Source organism: Elgaria multicarinata, chromosome 2, assembly GCF_023053635.1.
Source record: "Elgaria multicarinata webbii isolate HBS135686 ecotype San Diego chromosome 2, rElgMul1.1.pri, whole genome shotgun sequence".
Lineage (NCBI taxonomy): Eukaryota > Metazoa > Chordata > Lepidosauria > Squamata > Anguidae > Elgaria > Elgaria multicarinata.
The window spans coordinates 163,945,716-163,973,642 of record NC_086172.1 but is presented as its reverse complement, the minus strand read 5'-3'; the positions used below and the strand labels follow the sequence as shown (position 1 = coordinate 163,973,642).

Below are 27,927 nucleotides of genomic sequence, written 5' to 3'. Positions count from 1 at the left end.
TAACGGTAAAGGGGTCGTGTTAGAAGAGTTGAACAGCAGATTCAGCTAAGCAGTGGGAGAAATTTTACCGAAGGATAGTAAAGATTCAAGCCTAAAGTATCAATATAGCCATGCTTAATGTGGGTTTATGCACCTAGAGGAACCTATGGGTTAGTTCCAACACTGGTCATTTGCAGCCTATTTGGTCCAAAGGGCCGAATCTTGTTCTGCCAAGAGGTCCAGGGGCCACGTGTGCATGCACTTACCCACATAGTGATGGTGGTGAAACACACTCACACACAATGGAGGGGAGATATACACCGTTCACGTTTAAAATGGGGAAAGTGCGCATTGCCATTTGTCAAACATATACACTTTCCCCCCATCGACTAAAGCATGAAAATAAGGGCTTTCGTTTACAAAAATATATATACATTTCTCCTATGCGATCGCAACGTCAGGAATGTACAAGCTTTTTTGGGAAAACAACATTCGGTAAGTTCTGTTGATTGGTCACTTGATTTCTCCTAATCAGATGATTTGTGAGCAACTAGATTGTATAGACTTGGGTCTGCAAGCTAGTCACTCATCCTTTTTTTAATGCTGGGCCATCTTTCCCTCAATGGCTACAAAGGAAACTGGGGAGGAAGATACGTATTTCAGGGTAGTCTGCAAGGAAGCCACAGCTCCGTGAGCATCAGACAGCCCCGATGAAGAATTTCACAAATCCAGTGGGAAAGTGTGGGTGGGGGGAGCCAGGTGAGTTAGACACCTGTGTGATGAAGCCAGGGAAGTAAAGCCTTCCCTCCTTCCACTCATACACCCTGGCATGCTTGAAAACAAACCTCACAGCATAGAACTTTAAAACATAAAACGTAAAGACAAAAACCATTTACAAAGCTGGAAAGCCAGCCAGATCCTACGGAAAAATAATGTGTTTCAGAACTGTTGTTATTACTGCCAGATCTTGATTGTGCCTTCCCAGTCACATGTAGCAAGGAGCGATGGAAGGACTGGATGAAACGTTGCGCCCACACAGGCTTGACTATGCGCAGACAAGGTGCGAACGATGCGAGCAGTCCGATAGTTATAGAAAAACACATTGCCGCCTGAACTCCCCGTAACAAGAAGCGTTCCGTCGGGGGAAAACTCACAGCCGACTGCAAACCCTTCAACCTGCAAGAGTCGAGAATTAAGAGCGTTTCAATGAATCAAGATGTTAATTAAGGAAATCTGATATGATCTATAACCTCCTGAAATTTCATAGTGCAATAAACATGTCAATTTTTACCATAATGGCCTAATTGCTTCCCCAGGTGTTTATTAATACAGCCCCATTAAGGACTTTACATTGTTAGCAGCAGTCGGCGCATACGTGACAAGGCCATTAGCAACTAATAATGCTTTCAATTATTTTAAACTCTGCCCACACTTCAGTTTAATTCTGAATTAACTAAAATACATAGAACAGGGTTGGAGTCTATTAATTTTCATTCCCCTTATAAATCTACAGCGTAAGCAGGCATGTTAAAAAGGGACGAGATCCATCGGGGCTTGGGAGAGACACAGAAGAAGAATACCTTGTGCCCTTCGTATCTCTTCTTTTTGTTGATTCTGTAGGGTCTCAGGCTGGAAAACAAGGCAGTGTAGTTGCCATTGGTCTGAGCAACGAAGACAGGCTCCTTCGGATGAGGTGCAAGAATGGGACAGGTATAACGCTCCTGCAAAGAGATTTAAGAGGAATGGCTCACAGAGAAAGGCTAAGGAGGTTCGCTTGGCACCTACATTCTATGCTTTTAGACGCCAGGTGAAGACCTTTTTATTCTCCCAACATTTTAACAATCTATAAATTTTAAATAACATGGTTTTAAATTTGTAATTTTGCATTGCTGCTGTTTTTATCTGGTTGAGCTTTTATATTGTATTTTATATTATGGTTTTATACTGTTGTTTTATACTTTGAATGGTTTTAATTTTTGTGAACCGCCCAGAGAGCTCCGGCTATTGGGCGGTATAGAAATGTAATAAATAAATAAATAAATAAATAAATTTCATGAAACGTTGGGGACACACCCTAGCTCCCATGCTTTGCTGCAGACTTTCTCAACCTCGCATCCTGCAGAAGTATTGAACTACTCCCAGCATTCCCAGGCTGCATGGCCCAGCCCAAGCATGTGTAAACGTGACAACCCGTATCAGCTTTCCACTCCTCCCCCGTCCCCACCCAGCAGTGCCTCCCCTCCCTTCCTCCGTTCTTTCCCCTGCGTCAGATTTTAGACTGTAACCTTCTCAGGGCAGGGACTTCTCTTGTACGCTTTAAAATGGCATGCACGTTAACGGCATGATAGAAATTAGAGCTAAGCGGAAATTTCCCAGAAAAGACGTTTCTAAGAAATATGCTTAGAAATGCGACTCCTGCCCTCACCTGAACCCTTGGCAAATTCCTCTGTTCTGGAGAATATTTGGCAAAATCCCCTTGCCCATTTTGCCACCAGAAATAGAGTGGGGAATTTGGGAGGCAATTATAGATCCAATCCAATATATTTTCATATTGTTGAAAAATGCCTTGGGCTTGGCTCTTACACGTTCCAGTCCCCTTCCGGTCTTAGCCCATTGCTTTCTTCATCCACCAGCATGCACTAACAATATAGTTCCATTTAGTGTTAATGAAGCTCAAATTTCTCAGAAGAGAATTTTCAGAGAAACTTTCTGAAGCATTTCTTTCCTGGGCCTATTCCCAGCCTGTTGAAGAATCACACACACACAAGAATATTTCATGAAATACCCATTTTTCCACCTGTGAATAGGGTGGAGAATTTCAGGAGGCCCTGACATTTTTACTCAGCCATAAAGGTAAACAAACAAAATAAATAATCATGATTTTTTAAAAAAATATCTGCAACGTGTTTATTTAGGAGTTCCTACATAAAGCAATCCCGTGTCTGTCAGAACAATCAAAATAATTTCTATAGCATGATTTAACATCAAGGACACCTGCAACAAAAAACTGTGTGGAATTATCTCCACATGCTTTGTTGCAAAATCGTATTGGAGAAAATTGGCATAATTGATGCTCACGTTGCTTCAGGGGGGAGGGGAGCCTTCATGTGTTGTAAATTATTCTTGTTTAACGACAAAAGTAGTGTTCCTTCATAGAAGGAATGAGAAGTTTAAAAATTCTCACTCCTGCAAGATGGACTTCAAGCATTCTGTTCGACACAGGAAGTGCCTCATTTCACTTCCTTTGAACCACTTGCTCAAGGCAGAACATGACATCATCTTTTGTGATGCTTTTAGCTATTCTGTGTATCTCTGCAGGGGTACAAGATACAAATCTTTCCAGGTGCTGATCATATGGAAGTTACTCAGCATTTACAAAAGAAGAGTGAAGAGGAAGGATGCAATGTAACAGATCCTTACACTAGGGCCGTCGCAGAAACCCTTCTCAGGCCAAGCTACCACCACTTGAAAACCTGAGGGAGGGTTAATTAAAACCTTTCCCCTAGCTATGAGGAAAACAGGTTTAATATAGGATCTCTTGAAATATACTGTGGGAATACTCTGGTGTGGGCGTTTTAAAAACTGTAAGGCAGGTAGATAATGCCAAGCTGACATGTGGTATTTGGTAGCTAACAAAATAAAAGTAAGTTTATTGTTGTTTAAAAGATTTAAATCAAAATATAATACTTTCAGTCCTGCCTGATCTAAACTCTCCACACACCAACCACCTCACTCTCTTCACACCAATCCTAAGTCCCTAGAATCCAAACTCTTCTTACTCTACAACTAAACAACTCTCCTCACACGCACTCAAACTCACATTCCTCACAAACTCCCAACACTCTCCTTACATACTCCTTCCCCCTACCTATTACACCATAAACCACACCCACTCAGTTCTAACATTCCCTACTTACCAGACATACTAATTCAGACATATAAAATATAATCAATTGTGAGGTAATGCCACAAAGGACTCCAAATAAAATGCTCAACATTAGCGTGACCATATGAAAAGGAAGACAGGGCTTCTGTATCTTTAACAGTTCACAGAAAAGGGGATTTCAGCAGGTGTCATTTGTATATATGGAGAACCTGGTGAAATTCCCTCTTCATCACAACAGTTAAAGCTGCAGAAGCTATACTAGAGTGACCAGATTTAAAAGAGGGCAGGGCACCTGCAGCTTTAACTGTGGTGATGTAGAGGGAATTTCACCAAGTTCTCCATATATACAAAGGACACCTGCTGAAATTCCCTTTTCAATACAACTGTTAAAGATACAGGAGCCTGTCCACCTTTTCATATGATCACCCTACTCAACATGCATTTGCATAGGTGAATGCTAGGCAGAGAGAGGCAGGGAAAGTGATCCATGACTTTGCATGCATCGTTAATGGTATAAGGGAAAGCAAAAGGATGTAGCCAACTAATAACGAGCCAAGGCAACGGGTAGCCAGCCACATCAGTGACAGACAGAGCTGTACAATGTCTCAATTCCCCCCTCCCATGGGGGTGGGGTTTTGGATGAAAACAGGAGGTGGAAAAGCTTATAAATCCCCCTCCCAAATTGCCATGGTCCCAAATTGGAGCTGTTCACGCTTACCTAGAAATAAGTCAATCATGAATATAATAGCTGTGCAAGGAAGAGGAGTGTCACTTGTCCCCCAGCTGTGAGGAACAGCCAAGGAGATTGTAAATAAAATAAATACATAAATAAATAAATACATCAGGCATCTGGTCTTAAAAAGTAAGGTATTCCCCCCCGCCCCCACTCTGAAGATTAATACCACAGACGTTTCGTGATATAGATGGCATAAATATCAGATGCATCACAAGACAAGAAAGGCGTGGGGGAGAATCTCCTCACAGAAGTATTGACAAGTTGTGTTGCGAAGGCCCCTGGGATACATGCTGGGAACAGGTGGGAGGACGAAGGGGGAAACAAATCATAGCAAACTGGGGAGCGCCTGATTGTCTGTCGGCAGCAGTGTGGCTTGGCAAGTGAGTAACCAACCCATAATGGTTGTCAGTGGCTTTTCATGACATGCAAACCTGCCCATTGTGTTTACTCCATCTTAGTGAAGCAGAGCCAATGGCATCCCTAGGCAGGGTCCCTGCCTTGTGCACTCCTATCACCCTTGGAGGGAGGAGTCTGTCCATTCCAATCTCCTGTGGAGGACTGCTCCAGAGCAGGGAGGAGGGGGCAGCCCTATAACTTTGTCCCTGGGAGTACTCCCCCATGGCTTCACGGCAAAGTTATCTGTTGATCAGGGAAGTCTCCACCTAGTGACTGAAGATAGTATTGCAAACACAGAGACACATTAAATTTAAAAATAACTGATGCCTTTTAAAAAGGAAGTCAGTCCTTAATATGCATGCCACGTTTCAGGTGTCTCAATTTTGTCGTCTTGGTGCTACGGCGCTGACAGACAGGCAGGCAGACACACATCCTCTCTTCATTATTATCTTCCACAAAGACAGGGACTCCACATCTCAGCAGCAATATATGCAAGTACTGATCATGTGTGTCACGCAGACTGTATGGATACTTCCCACAGCATTGTTGCTGCGTCTTCAGGTCTGCTAGAATGGAAAGTAAGCACAAGCACTTAGCTACTTTCACTGCTTGCCTATTTGACCAAAACAATATAAAGACTGACAACCGGAAGGAGGGTTCCCCCCCCCCCCCAGCTGTAGCCACGCTACTTTAGTCATTATGAACTAGGCTTACGAAAGGAACTGGGAAGTGGCTTGCAGTATCCTATCAACTCTTCTGCTATATTTATTTATTTAATTATTATTTAATAAAACATTTATATCCCACCCTATATCACAAGGATCTCAGGGTGGCGTACTGATAAAATCATACATATAAAATAGAACAATAAATATACAATTCTAAAATAAATTAAACCATTAATATGTTAAAACCAATATGAAATTTTAAAATAGTAAAATCCAATTAAAACAAGACAGTGCGCAGGCTGGTGGATTTAGCCATCAAAGGCTTTGTTAAAAAGCCATGGCTTAGCCTGGCACTGAAATGAAGCCAGTGCCAGTTGGGCCTCCAGGGGGAGGGCTTTCTGCTGCTGGGGTGCCACAACAGAGAAAGCCCTCTCCCATGTCCCTATAAGTCTAAACGAAAGATGATTCAGAATTAGGGATGGGCAACATGCATATTACATTGTCAGAGGTGACATTTTCTATAGCTGGCATCTGTTACAGGGTGCTTCCAGATGAAAGGGGCCCTAGCGCTAACAGCCAAAAGGTATTGTTCGATTATTCCGGTGTTGTTGTTGTTTTTACTTAATAGAATTTCTGCAGTAAGTAAAAAGATTTCCTCCGGATTGCCCATAAAATTCCATCAATGAGGCACATCAGTGAGGCAATTAAAGCCTCATCTGAAGCACTCCAGAGTCATCATCAAGTCCAAATTAGGAAGAAGAGAAGGCTCAGAGGCAAAGTTCACCTGTTTTAGACACATATACATGTGGGAGAGGGAAAGGGAGGGAGAGAGAGAGAGAGAGAGAAACTTGGTCTGGTTCAGTAAATGGTGCTTATCCCTGCTGAAGTGAAAATCAACTTTTCAATGTACTGAAAGTGCACAAAACCTCCCAGCTGAAAGATTAGAAATGGAAATTTATGAAACTAAAGGCATTTTTTTGGTAATTGTTTACACACACACACACACACACACACACACTCACCCTCGATTTCATGCTTGCTCTGGAAAGAGCACTAAACTGCCCATTCAATAACACTCTTTTTTTCCTCCCAAAGAAATCATCTTGTTTAAGCTGCTGAATATATCAAAATTGAGCGCTCTGCAGTTTCTTATTCACCGAAGCGCGTTGCTTTTGAAGTGCAAATGACTAACCTACTATCACAATTTATGCACAGGATTCTGCATCTGCAAATCTGGACAAAGGCAATCATGGAAACTGGGGATGGGTAAGTCCTATTAAATCATCCACTCCATCTCTCCGCCAGGACAGAATTGTTCTTTTCAGAGATAAGTGGATACAAACTGACCTTATTCTTTATGTTTTCAAAAGAGACTGAACTCGCACTGAGTCTCTGCAGATGTTTAGCCATGTTTGAAATTGACAGCCTTACCTAGCAAACACCTTTCTTTAAAAAGAAACGAACAAAACCATCTTCACGCTGCACATAGCACAGGAGGGCACCACCCAAAACCAGCTCTTTTCACCCTTCAAGAAGGTGCAAGAAATTCACAAATGGGAGGCAGGTAACAAGGCACTCAACTTGAAACTCCAAGTCGAAAATCTTAGTTTGCGTTCGTATTTTATCCTACAGGTTGAGTCCTGTGCTATTGCATCCCTCCCCATGACACATATGACACCAAGTAGCACACATATAAAGCCCATTTGTGCAATCCATCCTCCCTGTTTTTGGCATGTGGAAGGTGCCGGTCATTTTTTGAATATTCAAGCTGCACCTGCACTTCTCATGTCATCTAAACCCAGGCATCAGGGCTTGTGCGAAGGTTAAACAAGCCTCGCATGACCTTAGAACAAGCTGTGGGTTATGTGAAGGTTGTGTAACCTTTAAATAAGCCATGGGTGGTTTGATCATGCTTTAATCTCTATTTCTCCATCCAGCCCAGTATTGACTACTGTGACTGGCAGCAGCTTTCCAGGGCTCTCAGGCAGAAGTCTTGGGCCTGACTACATGGCTAAAAAGGCGCTCTCTCTCCCCATCACCCACATAACTTCTGATGGGAGAGGGACTAGGAGAAGGACCTTAGAGGACAATCTTAATACCCAGGCAAGTTGGTGTGGGATTAAAGCTCAATAGCTTTAAGAAATATTCCATTTCCTGGTAGCATGTTGATCCTGAGCTCAAGATACCAGGGCTATCGATTCAAGGACAATAACACCTTGAAGTTAAAGAACTGAGTCTGTAATTCTATTATATGTACTTGGGAGTAAATCCCACTGAATTGAAGAGGACCTACTTCCAAGTCAACATGTAAAGGATCAAGGTGCAAAGCTGTTCTGCTCTTTCTACATGGGCTACTGCAGAACCCCGACGGAAGAAAGACAAAAATCACTGTGCTCTGTAAGCCTTTGACCGACATGGCACAAACTTGTTTCAGCTATTTCCGGAGAAAACTACTGTGGGTGGGGTTTTTTGTTTTTGTTTTTACAGAATGGCGATCCGGACACCTTAAAAATAAATAGAATAGTAAATAAGCATCTCACATGGAAAATTTGATTGGAGATCTTTGCAGCTGTGTGGAAGTCCCATGCAATGATAGTACGGTCAGCTGAATCTTGGCTCACTGCGTCGGTACTGCTAAGAAATTCTTTGCCTTCAGGGAGGAACATGATATCCAAGGTTTGCTGTATGGCAGCTTTGTAGACTTTTATTACCTGTGATAGAAAAATATCATAAAGTAACCAATGGCGCCTCAGATATATTGCCTTTCCTACACAAGAGTTATGCCTTCGTATGTTGCCAACACTTACCTTACTCTCAAGACAAGAAAGAACCAGAAAGGGATGCTTCATGGTATAAGTGATTAGAGTGTTGGAGATGCTGGTTTAGGGTGACCATATGGAAAGGAGGACAGGTTCGGAAGCTGCAGCTTGTGCAAAATGCAGCAGCCAGGTCGATAACTGGGACCAGAAGGTTTGAGCATATAAGACCCCCTCTGGCCTGCTTGCATTGGCTGCCTGTATGTTTCCAAGCCCAATTCAAGGTGCTGGTTTTAACCTATAAAGCCTTACACGGCTTGGGACCACAATACCTGATGGAACGCCTTGCCCGACATGAACCTACCCAAACACTACGTTCAACATCTAAGGTCCTCCTCCGGGTGCTTACTCCAAGTGAAGCTCGGAGGATGGCAACAGGGGAGAGGGCCTTCTCTGTGGTGGCCCCCAAACTATGGAACAATCTCCCTGATGAGGCTCGCCTGGCGCCGACATTGTCATCTTTTCGGCACCAGGTCAAGACTTTTATCTTCTCCCAGGCATTTAGCAATATGTAATGACCCTGGGTCTGTTTTTTTGGCTCATTGTTTTTAAAAGTTGTTATAGTGGTTTTAAATGTATGTGTATCTTGCTTGTTTTTGTGGTTTTTAATCTTTGTATATTGTTTTTAAGTGTTTTATCTTGTGAACCGCCCAGAGAGCTTCAGCTATGGGGCGGTATACAAATGCAATAAATAATAATAATAATAATAATAATAATAATAATAATAACAACAACAACAATAATTTCACCAGGTGCTGCATGCATTCAAAGGACACCGGCTGAAATTCCCTTTCCTATGCAACTGTTAAAGACACAGGAGCCCTGTCCTCCTTTCCATGGGGTCACCCCACTGGCAGCAATTCTCCAGAGCTTCGGGCAGGATTCTTTCCTAGTCCTATGTGGAGATGCCAAAGAGTGAACATGGGACCACCTGTATGCAAAGCAGGTGTTCTACCGATGAGCCATTGCCCGTCCCGTTAGGAAGGAATGTAGATGCAATACGTAAATGAATAGTTTTGCAGGATGGAAATGGGGAAGAAGGCCCAGGCATCCCAACAAGCAAGCAAATGCACAAAGGAGCCCCTTTAACATCTCCTCAGGCTGGTTAACATGCCCATGCTACAAAATGTCTCACTTCCTTGTAGGGCTGAGCGAAATTAATGGAGCTTTTTATACAAAGGAAACATATTTTTGCACCACAGCACTTGGCTTCACAGATACCTCATTGGAATGCTAATCCCGAAAATACTTCTTGCTAAGCAAGACCCTGTGAGGCGGGATGTCCTATTCTCTTCTTATCACCTAGAATTATAAAAACTGGATCATGAATGTATATGAGTGGAATCTATTTTATATGCCACGGATTCTGTGTGGCAAGAAATGCCATGGACTCATTCACCTGAATTAGATGGGAAATAAATATTTTCTGTGCATGGAACCTTAAAAAGGTGATGTGCTTGGAAATCCCACAATTACATTTATGGGTCATAATTTCAACGCTATGCTAAATGCCCAAATAGGGCTACCATTACCTGGGAGTCGGATACCCTGAATTCAGTGGTGCTTATTTGTGACTACACAAATTCAACTTGCGAAACACACTATGCTTGAATAAAAGACCTTCAGCTAGCTGAAATGCAACATTTAGGCCATAGCTAGACAGGGCTTTATCCTGGGACGAACCCCGGGATCGTCCCTGTGTGTCCACATGACACACAGGGGATCCCGGGATCAGGGAGGGATGATCCCTCCCTTGCCCCGGGATCTCGCCCTCCTCTTTGGCCCTGGTTTTTCCGCAGTCCCGTTGCCGCAGATTGACCCGGCTCCGCACAATTCCTCGCCAGGAGCGCTGCGCCCATCGGGGATAGGGTGGGGGGAGCGGGGGAAATAATTTAAATTTTAAAAAACACTTTTGCGCACGAGCATTCGTGTGCTGCTGACCGTTTTTTAAAAATGGCGGTCGCAACGCCTCTCCTCCTGAGGTCGTCGCGCATCGCATGTAAACGAAGGAGGGATCTCGCGTTAAACACAACGCGAGATCTTCCCTCCTCCGTCGCGGGATAACAGGTAGGTCTAGCTAAGGGCTCTGTTTTTACTTAAAAATTAAATCAATCCTGCAAAGAAGCGTTACCATTTAAATTGCTAGCATGAAGTAAGAACTCCGTCAAAGCACAGGAAAGAGGCATCCAGCCTTTGCTTGATTCTTTTTCTCTACACTAATCTGTCACAAAGAATAGTAAACCTTGAAAGCTTTGTCATCACTTCATTCATTGGCCAGAGCAAAGCACGTCCGTCAATTATCTGGATGTTCTGCTCATCGCTACACCACGAGTTTCTAGAACAAAAAATGGTTCTCAAACAGGATATTATTAAAATGAAGAGACTGTTTCCATCACAACACCCCAGTATTCTTTTACAGCAAACAAAGCCATTAAGACTCTCTTTTTTAAATATTTGCACGCTAATAGTAAACTGATCCTTACTTCTGTCTAGAAACAATTGGATAACTCAATAGGAAATGAAGGCAGCATTATCAGGGGAGGAAATGTAAACCACTGGCTGGGAGAGCAATCATGAAAATAAATATTTTACCTATCCAAAAGGCCTCCACTGCTAGCAGTAGCTGTCATTAGAATAATTTTTTTTGATTAGGAGCGGCAGAAGGAGTGGGGGAGGGCCAGTATCACAAATCTGCAGCAAAAAATTTTTTTTTGAATGATTTAAAGTTGCACAAAAAATGTGCCGGCTTCCACACATTGGATGGGGCTACTCCAACGCGCACATCGTACAGGAAATGGTTGCTTGGCAACAGGCATCTTCGGAAAGGAGAGGAGTTAATGTTGACAGTTGGAAAGATCAGAAAGGAGAAAAAGCACAAAAGTGCAAAGAACGCTAGACAGGCAAGCAGAGGGACAGAAGCTAATTAGCTGTAGACAGGGGACATAAAAGCGAAGGGAGAAACAGCAAGAAGATAGTAACCAGGAGTCCCAGAGCAAGCATTTATATTTTAATTACTGATTAAGATGGTCCAAAAATAACATAAAGTAAAATACATGATTAGGGCCCACAGATAAACCTGGTGTTTGTTTGAAAGCCTTTCAAAATGTGTCTGTGTACATAAATATGCATATATGTTAGGGTTCTGCACAACCCCCCCCCCCGATTCACCTCAGAGGCCATTTCGGAGCCCCCGAAACAGCCCCAATTTGCCTCGGGGTACTTTGGGGGTTGCCCGCCTTGCCTCAGTGCCGAAGCTGAGGCGGGATTCAGGCCCTCCGAGGCGACTCAGCCTTTTCTGGGTGCCAGCTGCCCAGGTGGCGCCCAGAAAAGCTTCCCTTTCCCTGCTTACCTGCCGCCAATGCCTCCTCGCTCCTGCTGCCTTCAACGCCGACGCATCTGAGAAGAACCAGGCTGCGATTTTAAGATATTGTGGAGGCTCTGATTAGTACCTCTATGGCCACAAACTAGGGTGGCCATAGAGGTACTAAACTTAAAATCGCAGCCTGGTTCTTCTCAGATGCAGCAGCGTCATCAATGACAGCAACCGGCAGGAGCAAGGAGGAGGAGGCGGCAATGGCAGCAGGTAAGCAGCCCAGTGCCGCTCCGAAGTGGCCCAAAGAGCCCTGAAGCTTCGGAGCCGATCGTCTTCAGCTTCGGGGTGCTTCAGGCTGACCCAGAACCATCTCAAAACTGAAGTGAGGTGGGCTGAATCAGCCCACCTCGCCTCAGTTTCGGAGATTCGTCCAAGGCGCTGCACAGCCTTAATATATGTTGTGTTTGTACCCGGGGGACACCATATGGGTTTTGGTTTTTTCCTTGCTTGTTTCAAAGGGGTCTGGCACTGCATCATTAAAAAAAATAAACCCTGCAGGTTGCAGAAGTGGAATGCACAACCAATTGCACAAACACGCTTGCACAAATGTACCTGTACTTGGATCATTCCCTCGCCCCTAATTCAGAACCTAGTTTCCTCTAGCGCAACATCCTTTGTGCTAATGGAATGACACAGTAGATCCTGCCCCAAAGAAACTAGATACAGCAAGTTGACTTTGTATTTGCTTGCTTGAATTTTGCCCCCAATCCACCAGACTTAGGAACATTGGAAGCTGCCTTATACTGAGTCTGACCATTGGTCCATCTAGCCCAGTATTGTCAACACTGACTGGCAGCGGCTCTCTGGGGTTTCAGGCAGGAGTCTTTTCTGCCCTATCTGGAGATGCCAGGAGTCAAACCTGGAAAGTATGTGCTCCATCACACTGAGCTATGGTGCCTGCCCTTCATGCTTAAATTTTTCTTCCCTTGTATCCTGGGCGAGGTATAAGCTGACCCTAGGATCATATGAAGCTACCTTAAACTGGGTCAAACCATTGATCCATCTAGCTCAATATTGTCTACACCAGGGATGGTCCACTTGTGGGCCTCCAGATGTTGACATCTCCCATCAACCCTAGCCAACATAGCCAATGGTGAGGGATCATCGGAGTTATAGATTAAAACATCTGGAGGGCCACAAGTTGCACACGCCTGGTCTATATGGACTGGAGCATCTCTTTGTGGTTTCATACAGGACACGTTTCCACCCCTACATGGGGAATGAACTTGGGAAAATCTACATACAAAACATGTACTCTACATCTGACCTATGGCTCTTCCCCAAGAGCCCTGAATCAAGGCAAGACAGTTTGAAATATATTTCGCACAGCTCTGCAGCATGTGTGTGGGCAAATGGCAAGATCATTTAAACAAGACGGAGGCTGAGTGGAACACTTACATAGATAAGCATCTTCCATCGTATCAAAATCAGGTCTAAGACAAACCACTTCAAGAAAAAGATTATCTTCCATCACATCAAAATTGGGCCTAAAGTAAAGCACTTCAAGAAGAAGGTTGTGTGTTCTGTGATATCAAATGCAGTATCTTGAAAAATACATGATCTCCATGTTGTGAGGCCAACTGGACTGATAACCAGGCAGAAGGCCATGCTCATGGGACCCACCAGAATACAGGATGCACACCTGAAGCCTGCAGGAACAATGATGCCTCCGTTGATGTGGCAGTAGAGCCAAAGTTATGGCTAGCCAAGAGGGAGAGTAAGACAATAGAGAAGAGTGGCTGTGTTGCCATGGTGACAGATGCACTTCCTCTCCTGCCAGGAAGCCCAAATATGCTAGCGCATGGGGTGGGCAAAACATAGATCTCCAGCTGTTTGGGACTTCAACTCCCGTCATTCCTAACCATTGGCCATGCTGGCAAGGGCTTCTGGGAGTTGAGGTCCCAAACATCTGGAGATCTGTTCTTGATCGTCTATGCTAGTGGATCCAGGAGGCAGGGCTCCTATCAAGCCTGTAACCAGCCAAGCACCGACTAAGGAGGTTCAACCAGAAAGCTCTCCAGCAGCACAGGGAAAGAGATATGCTAACCCACACTCAGTGGTTGAGTGTGGATTGGTTTGAACTGTGGGTAGTTTACTGAGCAGCAGATTATTGTGTTGTTTGAATGGAGCCAGGGTGGCTTGTTAACCATGCAGAGTGATTAGTTTCCTTGAACAAGTCATCTTGAGAAACCCATGGTTTGTTGCTGGGTTGTTCAGGGTGATTAACAAGGCACACTGCATGGTTAACAAGCCACCCTGTCTGTAACATGATAGCCCACCTGGCCGGAAACGTGCTGCATAAAAACGACCCATGGTTCAAAACAACCCACACTCCAAACTACTGAGTGTGGTTTAGTGTATTGTGTGAAAACAGCACAGAAATATAGGGGGAAGAGAGTTTGTGAGGAAAAGAGGACAACCACGATGTTTTAACTACTTTCCCTCTCACATCTGAGGGCCAAGCTAAGGCGAAAGCAGCACAGGGGAGGAACGGTGACTCCCTCCCCTCTACACTATCTCCCTATAAAGATAAAATGAAAACAAGACTAAAGAAACAACGGTCTATTAAAACATTGAAAAGTGTTGCTTTAGTGCTAAGATATTTTATTAAATTTGTGCTCTGGTAGGTTTCTAAAAGTAAAAACTGTTATTTAAACTCTGCAGTTTTTAAATCCTGACATACTTCAGTAGGCTCATCCTTCCGTCTGGTAAGGGGAAAAAGGGGGGGAAGAGATTTTTTGCTGCTTTTTATGAGTAGGTTTATTTCACAAAGCCTATGGTCTGCCTGCTGAAGCTCAGTATCCCCAGACAGTCATAAACGGCTTCCAGAAAGAAGCACAATAGCATCTGATGTTAACAAAATCCAGTATTATGCCAGAATATTTTTTCCTACTAAAGCAAAGAGAGTTCAAGGCTGAAGGCTTACTTTACGAAAGATCATTCGGGCACTTGAAAGCCGCTTGAGAGAGACTCATCCACTCTCGATGTTGTGAAAGGCGCGCAGGAAGCTGCATTCAAAGCACTATTTCTGTTCCAATGATCTGTCAACCTCCATTCGCAGCTGGAAACGCCACCAGTGCAACAAATCTAGGCTCTGCATTGGCACAATCTGGACTCATTGCATCAGCCAGTTTTCGCCTGACCATAAAACAGCTTGAGGTTGCCCCATATTGTAGCGCAGCCTTTCCCCAACCTGGTGCACTCCACATGGACTACAACCCCCATCAGGCCCAGCCAGCATGGCTAATAGCCAGCACGTCTGGAGAGCACAAGTATTTTGCGGGGGGGGGGGATGGAGTAGAGAAGAATTTCGCTTGTAGTCATTTTTCCCTCTCAAATGTATTTGTTTGCTTGTCCATTTTATTGGAAATATGTATTTGCCACTATGACATGTACCATCTCCCTATGACTTAGAAGAGTCTCCAGTATTAATAAATAAAGATCTGCTCAAATAGTAGCATTCCCTCTATCTCTCCTGGATGGGCATCAGTTGAGGATAAGGCATTGTGGGGAGGTCTGCAAGGAAAGAATTTCCAAAATAATGCCACAGGAGTCACTTATTTATGCCCAATCACAAGAGCAGGGCTTACAGACAGAAAACAAGGATCAACATACACAGCATATACTCAAGAGTAAAAGAAGTGAAATTGCTACAAGCCTTAGCTAGACTAACTCTAACCCTAAAATCATTCAGAGAGTACAAATAAATACATGCGTGACAAAAGCTCTGAACAGGCGAGAGCTTGAACTGAGGAGGGGGACAGGGCTGCGCATGCTAGCCAGGATCTCTCCTCAATCATCCCAGGATACAGCACACGGAATAATGGGCTCAAGTTACAGGAAGCCAGATTCTGGCTGGACATCAGGAAAAACTTCCTGACTGTTAGAGCAGTATGACAATGCAACCAGTTACCTAGGGAGGTTGTGGGCTCTCCCATACTAGAGGCCTTCAAGAGGCAGCTGGACAACCATCTGTCAGGGATGCTTTAGGGTGGATTCCTGCGTTGAGCAGGGAGTTGGACTCAATGGCCTTATAGGCCCCTTCCAACTCTACTGTTCTATGATTCTATGTTTCTATGAGCCCCTTTCCCTGTGTATAGAGAGTTCTATACATGGTCAAGCAAACACAAACAGAATGCTCCTTTAGATCTCCCTGCTCAATGTGACAAGGTCGGAGACAAAGATTGTGGGTGGCAGACATAGGGGTATAGTAAGTGGGGCCACCATGCACATCCCCCTAACTTGTTTAAACAATCATGTGTTCAAGGAAACACTTTAATACACACACACACACACACACACACATACATAAATACACACACATATCATTAACATGCATATTTTGCCTTATCTGCCAAAAGCCATCAAGATGATGTACAACCACTTTAAATTATTAAACTCTGCAACAACAAAAACAAGCACTAAAACCAGTCAAAATATGGAAACATTAAAAAAAAACCTACACATTTTAAAAGCCTAAATTTAAAAGATGCATCTTTACATGCTTTCTAAAGGTCCAGAGAGTGGGCCATTTGTCATTCTTGAAGGAGCTCATTCCACAGTTTGGGATTGACACAGGAAAAAGTCCTTTCTGGCATCCCCAACTAAAAGGCCTCTGCAAGGAATGGTGAGCTCAAAAGGGCCTCTCCTGCAGACTTAGTACTCAGGCAGATTTATCACAAGACAGGCAGTTCCTTAGATAACCTGGTCCTCTGCTGTTTGGGTTTTTAAGGTTAAGACCAGCAGTTTGAATGGCACCTGTGCAGGTCTTTCAGGGCAGAAGTGATATGGTCCCAGTACCATGCACTGGTTAGCAGCCTAGCTGCTGCATTTGGCACCAGTAAAACTCCAGAACATTCTTCAGGGCTGCTCCCACACAGGGCACATTGCAATAGTCTAAACGTGATGTAACCAACAGAATTAGCTCAATCCACCACCGTCTCTCTCTCTCTCTCTCTCTCTCTCTCTCAGGGTAACTGCGTACTCCCGACTAGCAAGTCCCCACTGTCAATGCGCCCATGCTCTCCCACCCTCCTCTCCTTGATTCTGTCATGGAGGAGGAACCTCCACAGACAGCTGCTCTGGCCAGGCAACCAAACCTGGCCAATCACTTTGTTGTGCATGGAAGGATTTGTGCACGGCTTTCAGCTCTGCTGCTGAAAAGCAAACTCCTGTGCTGAGCATGTGCTCAAAAGAGGCACCAAGTTCTCCAAATCTGCACTTGCTTTTCTAAGCCACAGTTTTGCACCTGGTTCTTGCTGGACCTCAGGGCTCTAATAATAATTAAAAAATCCAACCAAGATTAATCCCCCAAGACTAAACTCTGTCCACCCTGACTTATGTCATTCTGTAAGGTGCCATGTACATTGTCAATATTGCATAAGGTATGTTAATCAGCACCAGGATTTCAATAGTGTATGTAAAAATGTTCTAGTAGCCAGGCCTACAACCCAAGCCTGCCAGGTCCGTACAGCTCATCTTTTTGAAAAGCAAGAAATTTGGATCCATTGAAGGCTATAATTGTTCCAAGTGTCGTTGCAGCTGCAGACTTGTTTATATGCTACCAGGTATCTTCTACAAATCAAAGAAGATTTAATGTACTTCTCAGCTGCAAGTCCACTCTGACAAACGAAAATGATCCTTGCTCTCTTGTTTTGTGAAAGCGCTTCCAGCCTCTGAGAAGCAACTTGATCATGATATCCTGTTTTGTACCTTTTAAATGGGGCAATAAAAACATAAAGATAAGTAATCAGAAGATTTGCAGTGAAACTTTATCTGCCACTATTTCTTATAAAGCAGATGATCTCTAAATTGCCTTTGATAATGGCTAATCTCTTTCATCAATGACAAATCTGAGAGAAAACACAATTTATTAAGCATTTCATATGCATCCATTTACTGGGACTTCAGTAGGGTTACATATCTGACAATGTAACCCAATTTACTATGTATTTCCCATACATCCATTTACTGGGACTTCAGTAAATGGATTTATATCAAGGTGTAAAAAAGAACTCCCAAGGCATCTTCTAATCACTGTAATTTGCTCTATTGAGTTGGCATGGTAACAAACTTGGGGATGCTTCAGAAACCAGAATTCACTTTAAAATATGGTTTATCATAGGCAAAATGAAAGACAAAGGGAGAGGGCATAAAACTATTTAAATTTCCATATGAAATTCATGTCAATCCATTCCATCCATTCTTCACATTGTGGACTTGACATTCTACCTGTTTACCTTATGGCAGAAGACCAGGTACATACTAAAGGAGCATTCCCCAGGATCACGTTTGAGAAAAGCACTGTCACTTCCTTAAAGGCTCCATCATATTGACTTTCTGAAATAGCATTATAGGGAAAGCTATACCCTGTGAAGTGGTTCAGTCAACCATTTGCATCTGCAAGCCTCAAGTGCCTGCTGCCACATTGCACTTGAGGCCTGCACAGCCTGATGACATCACACAAGGTCTTCTAACTGTCCTCAGTAGCTGCTCAACAAAAGTAGCTTTCAGTGAAGTGACAAACCTGTGCCTAGGTTATACCACTTCAGACTGTAGATGGAATTTCATAGCACAATGCTCCTCCATCAGAAAATCCCTCCTGCATTGAAGACTAGATGTCAAGGAGAAGGGTTCTAGCCTTGTGTTTGCCATGATACACTTGTTTTCTATGTGGAAGAAACAGAGGAGCATTTAATAATGTGAGCCCCCAACTCCAGTCTGAAATGGTACAGCCCAGTCATGTTTACCAAGTCAGTAGCTCCATTTGCACATAACGGTAAGCCAGGATTCATGGCTTACCATGGCTTATTGTGAATGAAAAGCATACTGGTGCATTCAGTCCTTTCACTCCCATTTTGCTCCTCACTCTGGATTAGTGGGTAAAACTAAACTAGGAAGGCATAGCTTCTCTTGATGCTTGAACTCAGGATCCTGGTTTGTTGCTCCCAAACAAGCCAGTATCATAAGCCAGCAACAAATAATCATAACAAACATGCAGCTATAGTTGATTACATTTTGCCACAAATTAACGCCAAGACTTGGTAAAGAGTTTCAATGCATACATAACACAGGGAATAAAGAAAGAGAGGGTCTGAATCACCCACACAATCATCAGTTGCTCTTCTGAGCTGAATGACAAGTGGAAAGACTTAAAAGTGTACTTCAAGGCAAAATGGGAGCATAACTTCAGCATGTATATAGGAGGGAAAATACAATGAGAAGTATTCAAGCAAGAAGAACTGAGAAGAAAGCACTATTTTAAATACATATATTACACAGATAGGTTGTTTGCATGCATCACAACGGCAAGGAAACCCCGGCCAGCTCTTTTCAAGTTAAGGCTAAGTTGAACATATTACGACGGTCAAATTATGAAACACTAAGCAGAGCATGTGTTTGTCTCCATCATAAACATGACCTTAAGGATACGAGAATGGAAGAAGGAAGTAGCAACATATATTTACCATTGTGCACAAAGCATCTCCAAATAAAGATGGAAAGTAAATAAATAAATCTGAAACTAGGTCTGTACTGAATGGCCATAGCTATACAGCTGCAGGATTTCAGGCCTGGTGGTTTATGACTAGCCAAACACACTGTTCCAACAAAGGGAAACTGGTGTTAAAAGGTAGCAAGATGTTTTATGAAGAACATTCTCACAACTTTTATAAAAAGTGATGTTAGCCTGCAATGGAGGCTGGTAGCTCAATGCTTGAAAGAAATACAAACACACACACACACACACACACACACGTTCATAAAAAAGAGAGAGAGGCAAGCCACAAAATGTTGAGAAATTATGTGAGAGATTTTAATATAAATGTCAACTATCTGATGAGTTTCAGTGAAGAACTTCCTCAGAGAAACATGCAAACCTTATTTCATTGGAATAGTCTGGCAAATCTCAACCTGCCAGAGCAGCCCTCTCTAACCCAGTGTCCCCTAGATGTTTTGGACTGCAAAACCCAGCATTCATGATCCTTGACCAAGTTGGCTGAGAGTGATGGGAGTTGACAGCCAAAACATCCCAAGATTGGCAAAGGCTGTGCTGGAGTATTATATGAAATAATGTGTATGTGTCCCTGGGGAAGATTTCCACCGCAATGCGTTGGGCAGTTGATATTTCAATTAAAAATCTCACTGCGTTTTGGGCCTGTTTTGATGCATGTTATTTTTTGTTGCTATTGTCACCAAAAGGAACATAAAAACACAAGAAGAGTCCTCCTGGCTCAGACCAAGATCCTTCTAGTCCAGCATTCTGCTCACACAGTGGCCAACCAGCTGCCCACGGGAAACCCACAAGTAAGACTCTTCTGCCCATGGGAAACCCACAAGTGTAACAACACCCTCCTGCCCATGTTCCACAGCAACTAATGTATATAGGCATACTGCCTCAGATACTGGAGGTAGCATATAGCTATCAGGACTAGTAGCCATTGATTACCTTCTCCTCCAGGAATTTATCCAACCCCTCTTTAAAGCCATCCAAACTGGTGGTCATCATGACATCTTGTGGAAGTGAATCCCATAGTTTAACTATGCGCTGCGTGGAGAAGTACTTTCTTTTATCTGTCCTAAATCTACATTCATTAGCACTGTAATTATTTTTAGGGATTCGCCCACGATATGAGTTTTGAACAAAGCTTGGGAGTTTTACTTAATTTCAGCTCCTGAATAACTTGGGACTGTGCTTCACAAGAGAAACCTAGGCTTGGAAGGTAGCCTCAGAATTTCCTTAGGATTTTGAGCTAATTCTAAATCAGTCTTCTGACACAGAACAGGATTATCACAGTGCATGAACATACTATGACATTAAAGCCCCTTTTCAGGTAGCTTACCTCCTCCGCATCCCACCAACACGAGACACATGCTATGGTGGGACATGGGAGAGAGCTTTCTCTGTTGTGGAACCCTGGCTATGGAATGAACTCCCCATGGAGGCTCAACTGGCGCCAACCCTGACTTTATTCCAGTGCCAAGTTAAGACATGGCTTTTTAACAAAGCCTTTGATGTCTAAATTCACCAAGCCTGTGCATAATTTTGATTGTTTTAATTGGTTTTACTGTTTTTAAATTCTGTACAGATTTTAGTTTATTAATGGTTTAATTTGCTTTTAGCGGTGTATATTTATTGTTTTATATTGGTTGTATGATTTTATCTGTACACTGCCCTGAGATCCTTGTGATATAGGGTGGGATACAAATGACTTAATAATATTGTACATTCATAATGAATATGGATATTTTCTCTGTGTTGCATAGCATCATGGTATTTTGAGTCTTTAAGGGCTAAACTGTATACAACACCTTGACATCCATGTGTTTGAAGACAGATTTGCCCCAGCCATATAGAATGAAGGTGAGTGAGGATCAGTTTTACTAGTAAAGGGGCCCATGAGTGATGAGTACAGAATCTGCCCCATTCCCAGCTTTCCTCGCTGCCTTCTTCCTTTCCTATCACCATTTTTCTCCCAGGGTGATTGGCTGGGAGAAAAGATAAAGAGGGATTGTGGGTTGCTGTTCTGGTAGTACTGCTCTTTACTAGGTAAAGAAAAATCAGGGCAAATTCTGCACTCTCCATTCAGATGCCCATTTTGCTGTTCAAAACTGACCCGCGCCCCACTCTTTCCACATCACTGTGACAAATTCATATTTAAACATATAGATCTGCTGACATCACATCTAGTTTGGCTCAAACTTTAAATGGGTCTCAGTGCAAATGGTAGATAAGACTAACATAGATGGTTTGATGAAAAGGGACTGAAATGAAAATACCACAAAACTTCAGAAAGAGAAAGCTTGGAACAAAAAGGGTTTAAAGTCAAATAGGATATAAAAAAACTGATAATACAGACAAGCTCTGAAGTCATACAAAACAGGTTTTGAAATTTCCAAGGCGAATGTATACAGCAAGTCCAATAGAGGCAACATTGTAGATTTTATTTATTTTTATTTATTATTACATTTATAGCCCCCCCTTAATGGAAATGTCAGAAGCTTCAGAATGCATACAGAAAACAGACATGTACTTTCTTTTTTATTAGTCTGCATTCAGACAACACAGTAGTCAATGGTGAGTTAATAGTTAACATACATTCACAGATATAATGTAAATAAGGTTTGTTCTTATTATATTTTGTTCTTTCCAGCGTTGTAAGTTGATATTGATAGGATTTTGCAATATATTTCCCGTTTTCGCTGCTCAAGCTTCATCGGAATAAATGCCATATCAGGTTAAACTGTCAATTATGGAATATTCAACATCCTCAAAGACTTTATCAAGGGGGAGAAAAACCCTCCAATTGAAGGTGGTTTGTGGACATGCCGCCTTCAATTGGAGGGGTTTTCTCCCCCGTGTTAAAGTCTTTGAGGATGTTGAATATTCCATAATTGACGGTTTACCTGATATGACGTTTATTCCGATGAAGCTTGAGCAGCAAAAACGGGAAATATATTGCAAAATTCTGTCAATATCAACTTACAATGCTGGAAAAAACAAAATATAATAAGAACAAACCTTATTTACATTATATCTGTGAATATATGTTACCGTATTTCTTCGATTCTAAGACGCACTTTTTCCCCTAAATAAACAGCTCTAAAAATGGACTGCGTCTTAGAATCGATGGCGTCTTAGAATCGAAGAAATATGGTATGTACTGAGTTAATAGTCAACTCCATGATTGATTATCAAGGGGGTACTCCCTATACAACATGATTATATTCAACCGTGGTATGGATTAAGGCCAGTGTCTAGTTGACTATTAGTCAACGGTGTGTTTGACTGACACATCCCCTGCCCTCTCCCCCCTCCTCAGTCCTCCTGCTGGTATCCCATCAGCCATAGCAAATTCAGCCAGCTAGACTAGAGTGGCAGCCACCGCTTTGGTCTCTCTTACGAGGGGACTCTGTAGTCACCAAAATTAACCAACTGTGTGTGACGAAATAGTCAACAGTGCCCAAAACACAACATAATAACCCAATGGTTTTTCAAATAATCAACTCTGCATAGCGTTGGTTAGGGTTAGGGTTAGATATATGACACAATAACCAACCATTGACTATTTAAACCACCATTAACTATTTAGCCCATTGTTGGTTATCGTGTCGTCCAAACCCAGTCTCTGTCTATCAGAATAAAAGAGCCAGAATTTCAGTTATTAAAATATCTTAAATTCATCTTATCTGAATTTGTTGTCTATTGCAACAAACTCTCAGTCCTCGTCTGCTCTCTCAGGAAATGATCACTACCTTGCACCACATTTGCTACTAACTTTTAATTTTTACAAATGGCACTCTCTTACCTTTATCACATATCTTAAAGCAGGGGTAGGCAACCTATAGCCCTCCAGATGTTTGGGCCTACAAGTCCCAGTAGCCCTAACCAGCATAGCCAATGGTGGGGGGTTGTGGGAATTCTAGGCTCAAAACATCTGGAGGACCACAAGATTCCCAACCTTCATCTTACAAAACATTATGAAATTAACCATTAATTAGCCTCTTCTCTTTCAGCAGTATCCCAAAAACACAATACCGTGCATGGTTACTTAGAAGAAACTCCCACTGGTTCAGTGAGGCTTACTTCCAGGTAAACAGAGGTGTAGTTCAATACAAAACTGTCTGGTGTTAGATCCAGACCCGAACGTTATTAGGAACTTATAAGATGGGAAAGGTCCATACAAGCAAACAGAAAAACACCATTGATTATTGTGGCAGAACATTTCTTACTTACAAACCAATCTCTACAGGTGAAAATGAATTCTTTTAACAGCTTATGACAACACCTAGACTGTATCCAGCAGCTGAATAACACTAAGAATTAAATGCAACATAAACTATTTCAAATGTGTTCACAATCTTTCCTTTTTTATTACCTTTTTGCTTTAGAGAGAGAATACATCAAGGATTCTAGCTGAGTGTTTACTTTTTATAAGTCAGGGCAAGAATGATTGACAAAATCATGTTTCCATGCTGCTTCAACACAGAATGCCAATTATCCTCTCCAAAACAGCATCATTACCTACTCACATGCATTCTCCCTCCCTGGGATGCTTTTCAAGCAAGTACAAGTAATTTTTGTTTCAATTTTATGTTTACCTTGGAAGACCTTATATCCCAGGCTTTAACTTCTGGACTGAACCCTCCACAAATAAAAATGTTTGCATCAAGAGGGTGAAACTTCAGGGTGCTGATCCGAAATTCACTCCTACTGCTAAAGATCTGTGCTCCTAAAATAGTGACAGAAGAGAAGAAGTAGTGTTACTTCTTTGGAGGAAAGGATTTACAGCTTCACAAGCATTATTTCTATACTGAAAGACCAACAAAAACGTAAGGTACCAAAACCAACATGGGAATGATATGGCGAACATCAGATTACCTTGACTTCTCTCTACATGAGTAAAATTCAGAGAATGCTGCCCATTGGAATATAGATGTTGCTATAGTACTAGTAAATATTATTGCCTTTTATTTTTTATGAAATGGTTATCCAGCCTTTCCACCAAAATAAATAAATAAATAAATAAATAAAATCATATAAGGCAGGTCCCTTTCCCAAAGATCTCTCCATTTCTCTTCTGCCAGCCCCCAAGTAGACTAGTAATGTTTAGCAAGCTGGTAAAATTACTGGGCTTATTTACAAGACTGGGTTACTGTTCTAAAGGCTTATTGGTTTTATTGTTTATGATTTTTCTTTTAATCTCTCTCTTGTAAACTGTTCTTTGGATTGAAGGATACTAAGAGCTTAAAAACAAACGAAACAAAGACAACCTGAAATATTCCAAGACTAAACATTGGATTAAAATATTCACAATTCTTGTTTTGTTCTTAAAGGAAATAATTGCGGTTAGTTTATTAAAATGCCCCACTTCAAAAGTGATTGCAGAGGAGGATTGCAAAGTAAACTTCCTGCAGAAGACACATCTGGCCATAGTAATCTATGCCTTAATCATGATTGCAATAGTGTTTGGAAGCAATATGCCGGATTATTTTCTGGTGAGCATTTTATTGACCATATTACACCAGTCTTACATCAACTGCACTGACTACCAATCTATTTCTGGGCACAAGATGCTGATGCTTACCTATAAAGCCCTAAATGACCAGGACATCTGAACAGCCGCTTCCTCCCATCTGAACCTGCCACACTTTAAGATTTTCTAGAGAAGCTAGATAGTGGGAATATAGGAAAGGACCTTCTCTGTAATGGCACCACACCTGTGGAACTCTCTCTCAAGGGACATTAGATTGGCTCTTCTTTGTTTAGTTTTAGGTGGGCTGTTGAAACTTTTTTTGTTCCACATGGCTTTGTAGTATTTTTTAATGTATTCACGAAGTGCTCTGTTTTCAAATTTCTCTCCTGCTCTTAATTCTGCTGTGGTTGATGTTTTAAAGTGCGCCCTCGCTGCTCAAAAGCCCCCAAATCCGGAGGCTTCCAAGATTTCTATGCTCTGCCAGGCTGAAGTTGTCAGGGTGGAAGGAGCGGCGGAGACGCTCTTTGCATCCCTGCCCTCCAATCTTTGATTTTTCACTAGAAGGGCTTTTCATCTAGCAAGGACACTTCGGAAGGGAAGGGAAGGGAAGGAAGCTAGAGTGGAGCCTCAGGATAAAATGTATCCTGACTTCTCAATTCCCCTCCCTTGCCCCGCCCACTGGAACGCTCCCTTTGCCCCCTCTCTGAGGTCAGTTTTCCAACCTGGGAGAGGCAGCTGGTTGGCTGCTCTTGCCACGTTGATTGCGAGGGCTCCGACTCCCCCTTCCGAGGTTGGAGCACAGTATCCAACCTCGGAGAAGGGAATCCAAACTATTCTACGGTCCCTGGGACACTCGCCCAGGGACCACAGGATTGTTTCCTTCCTTGCTTTAAAGTTTTTAAATTGTTTTTAATTTCGGTTTTCGAACTGTCTTAAATTTAGTCATAAGTTTCCCTGGGGGTCTTATTTGGGCCGACAGGCAACACACAACATATATAAATTAAATTAAAATGTTTGACATGGGGGCAACCAATTATCAGCTGTGATGTATTCGAAGACAGGCTTCCCCAACCCGGCACCCTCCCGATGTCTGGGAGTTATGGAAGTTGCAGTGTAACATATTGGGGGGGGGGGCGCAAATTGGGGAAGGCTATTCCAAAGAAGTTTCCCTTGTCTTTCAACCAGAACCCACACAAACGGAACAGCAGCAGTGCAAAATGGGCAATAGCTAAGGCTGCCAGCCATTGTGTTAAGGCAGTTCAGGTGGGTGTTGTAAATTTGAGAGGATTAAGTTAGGTGTATTATGCAAATGGCCATAATGCACACCACTGGAGTAGATTTCAGCGGTCTCCCACAAGAGTCAGAAGCTGTCTCATTAAAATGAAACCACTGGTCTTCTTTGCTCCAACTGTTAGGGCTTTCAGAAAATGATAAGACATGCATCAGATTTGTTAGCAAACGTCCACGGATTAAAACCCATTTTCTTGCTGACTTGGGATACGGTGGAGGAGGGTCAGTGAATTTTACTCTTAAAGCAAATAAGGATTTGCATATCCTCTCAAGAAAGGCACTGGCTGTTCCCATGGATACACTCTTTTCTAAATTTAATTGTATGTGGTAATCTTCACAGAATCCTGTGGCTTAATACCAATCGTCTTTGTAAACAACCCTTCTAGAGCCGTAAATTAATGCCACAGGAAATTCAGCTACAGGGATTTGAATTTTATCTTCTGCTCGTTGCTGCTATAGTTATCAAGGTAATGATGTTAATAAACAGTTCACTTCAAGGTGTGAAACCAAATGCATTTTCAAAATTTTCATTGCCTTTTATATTCTGATGAATAATATGCATTATGACTTTGTAATGTGGATAAGAAACCCTTGTTTCTCTATAAATCTATGCCAGGGGGCTGGGCTGGGGAGCATTTCCTAATTTATGGCGTCTTCAGTTAATGCATCCGACATAATTCCCCTCCCCTTCATTTCTTAATATGCCAAAAGAACTAGTTAAGGAAACATCCACAAGATTAGACTTTTTTTATTCTAAAGTAATTATATCTTAGAATAACCACCAATCCCCCAGCTTTCTACTAAAACTGATTAGTCTTTCCTCTAATCCCAGAGCAGGGATCCCTAAACCTTTTGGATCAGTCGGCACATTTGGAGTGTTAAGGGATTGTCATGGGCGCTCTCACAAAATGGCTGATATGAGGAGGGGTTTGCCCATTCATAAATCATGGTGGATCACAAAATACTCATTTCCCAGAAGGCAAACTGGTGAGACTAATAGAAAAGTAACTTGTAAAAGAACCTAAGTACAAGGCAGAGGTAGGGTCCGTGCTCCAAAACACAAAACTATTGTTTTGAACTCAAATACAGATGGAACCTGAAGGGCAGCACTTCACTTCGCAGCATGCCAGCCTCCCAGTTAAAAATTGATTGATTGAAAAAAAAAATCTTTATAAAATAAAAATCTGGTGAGCCTGGTGTGTGCCAAGAGAGGTGTCCATAGGCACAGTGGTACCCATGGACACCATGTTGGAGACCCCTAGTCTTAAGAGTCTTCAAAGCCCATAATTTCATCATCCTAACTGTGAATACCAAAAGCATGGTTCAAAGCAAGTTAAGTGTTAGTTGTTGTTTGTTGTTTATTCGTTCAGTCGTTTCCGACTCTTCGTGACTTCATGGACCAGCCCACGCCAGAGCTTTCTGTCGGCCATTGCCACCCCTAGCTCCCCCAAGGTCAAGTCTGTCACCTCCAGAATATCATCCATCCATCTTGCCCTTGGTCGGCTCCTCTTCCTTTTGCCTTCCACTTTCCCTAGCATCAGCCTCTTCTCCAGGGTATCCTGTCTTCTCATTATGTGGACAAAGTACTTCAGTTTTGCCTTTAATACCATTCCCTCAAGTGAGCAGTCTGGCTTTATTTCCTGGAGTATGGACTGGTTTGATCTTCTTGCAGTCCAAGGCACTCTCAGAATTTTCCTCCAACACCACAGTTCAAAAGCATCTATCTTCCTTCGCTCAGCTTTCCTTATGGTCCACCTCTCGCAGCCATAGGTTACTACGGGGAATACCATTGCTTTAACTATGCGGACC

The 27,927-nt window shown here is 42.6% G+C and overlaps 1 protein-coding gene across 1 annotated transcript in view; it reads right to left on the bottom strand.

The window, feature by feature from the left end:
• Window positions 1–479: 479 nt before the first annotated feature.
• The window catches only part of WDR25 (WD repeat domain 25), a 107,522-nt gene continuing 80,074 nt past the window's right edge, over window positions 480–27,927 (bottom strand). The window contains exons 3-6 of the mRNA XM_063118057.1: window positions 23,954–24,084; window positions 8,206–8,376; window positions 1,560–1,700; window positions 480–1,155 (exon numbers count right to left, since the gene is read on the bottom strand). Of these exons, the coding sequence (XP_062974127.1) occupies window positions 934–1,155; window positions 1,560–1,700; window positions 8,206–8,376; window positions 23,954–24,084 (665 nt within the window). The 3' untranslated portion in view covers window positions 480–933. The remainder of the gene's footprint in view (window positions 1,156–1,559; window positions 1,701–8,205; window positions 8,377–23,953; window positions 24,085–27,927) is intronic.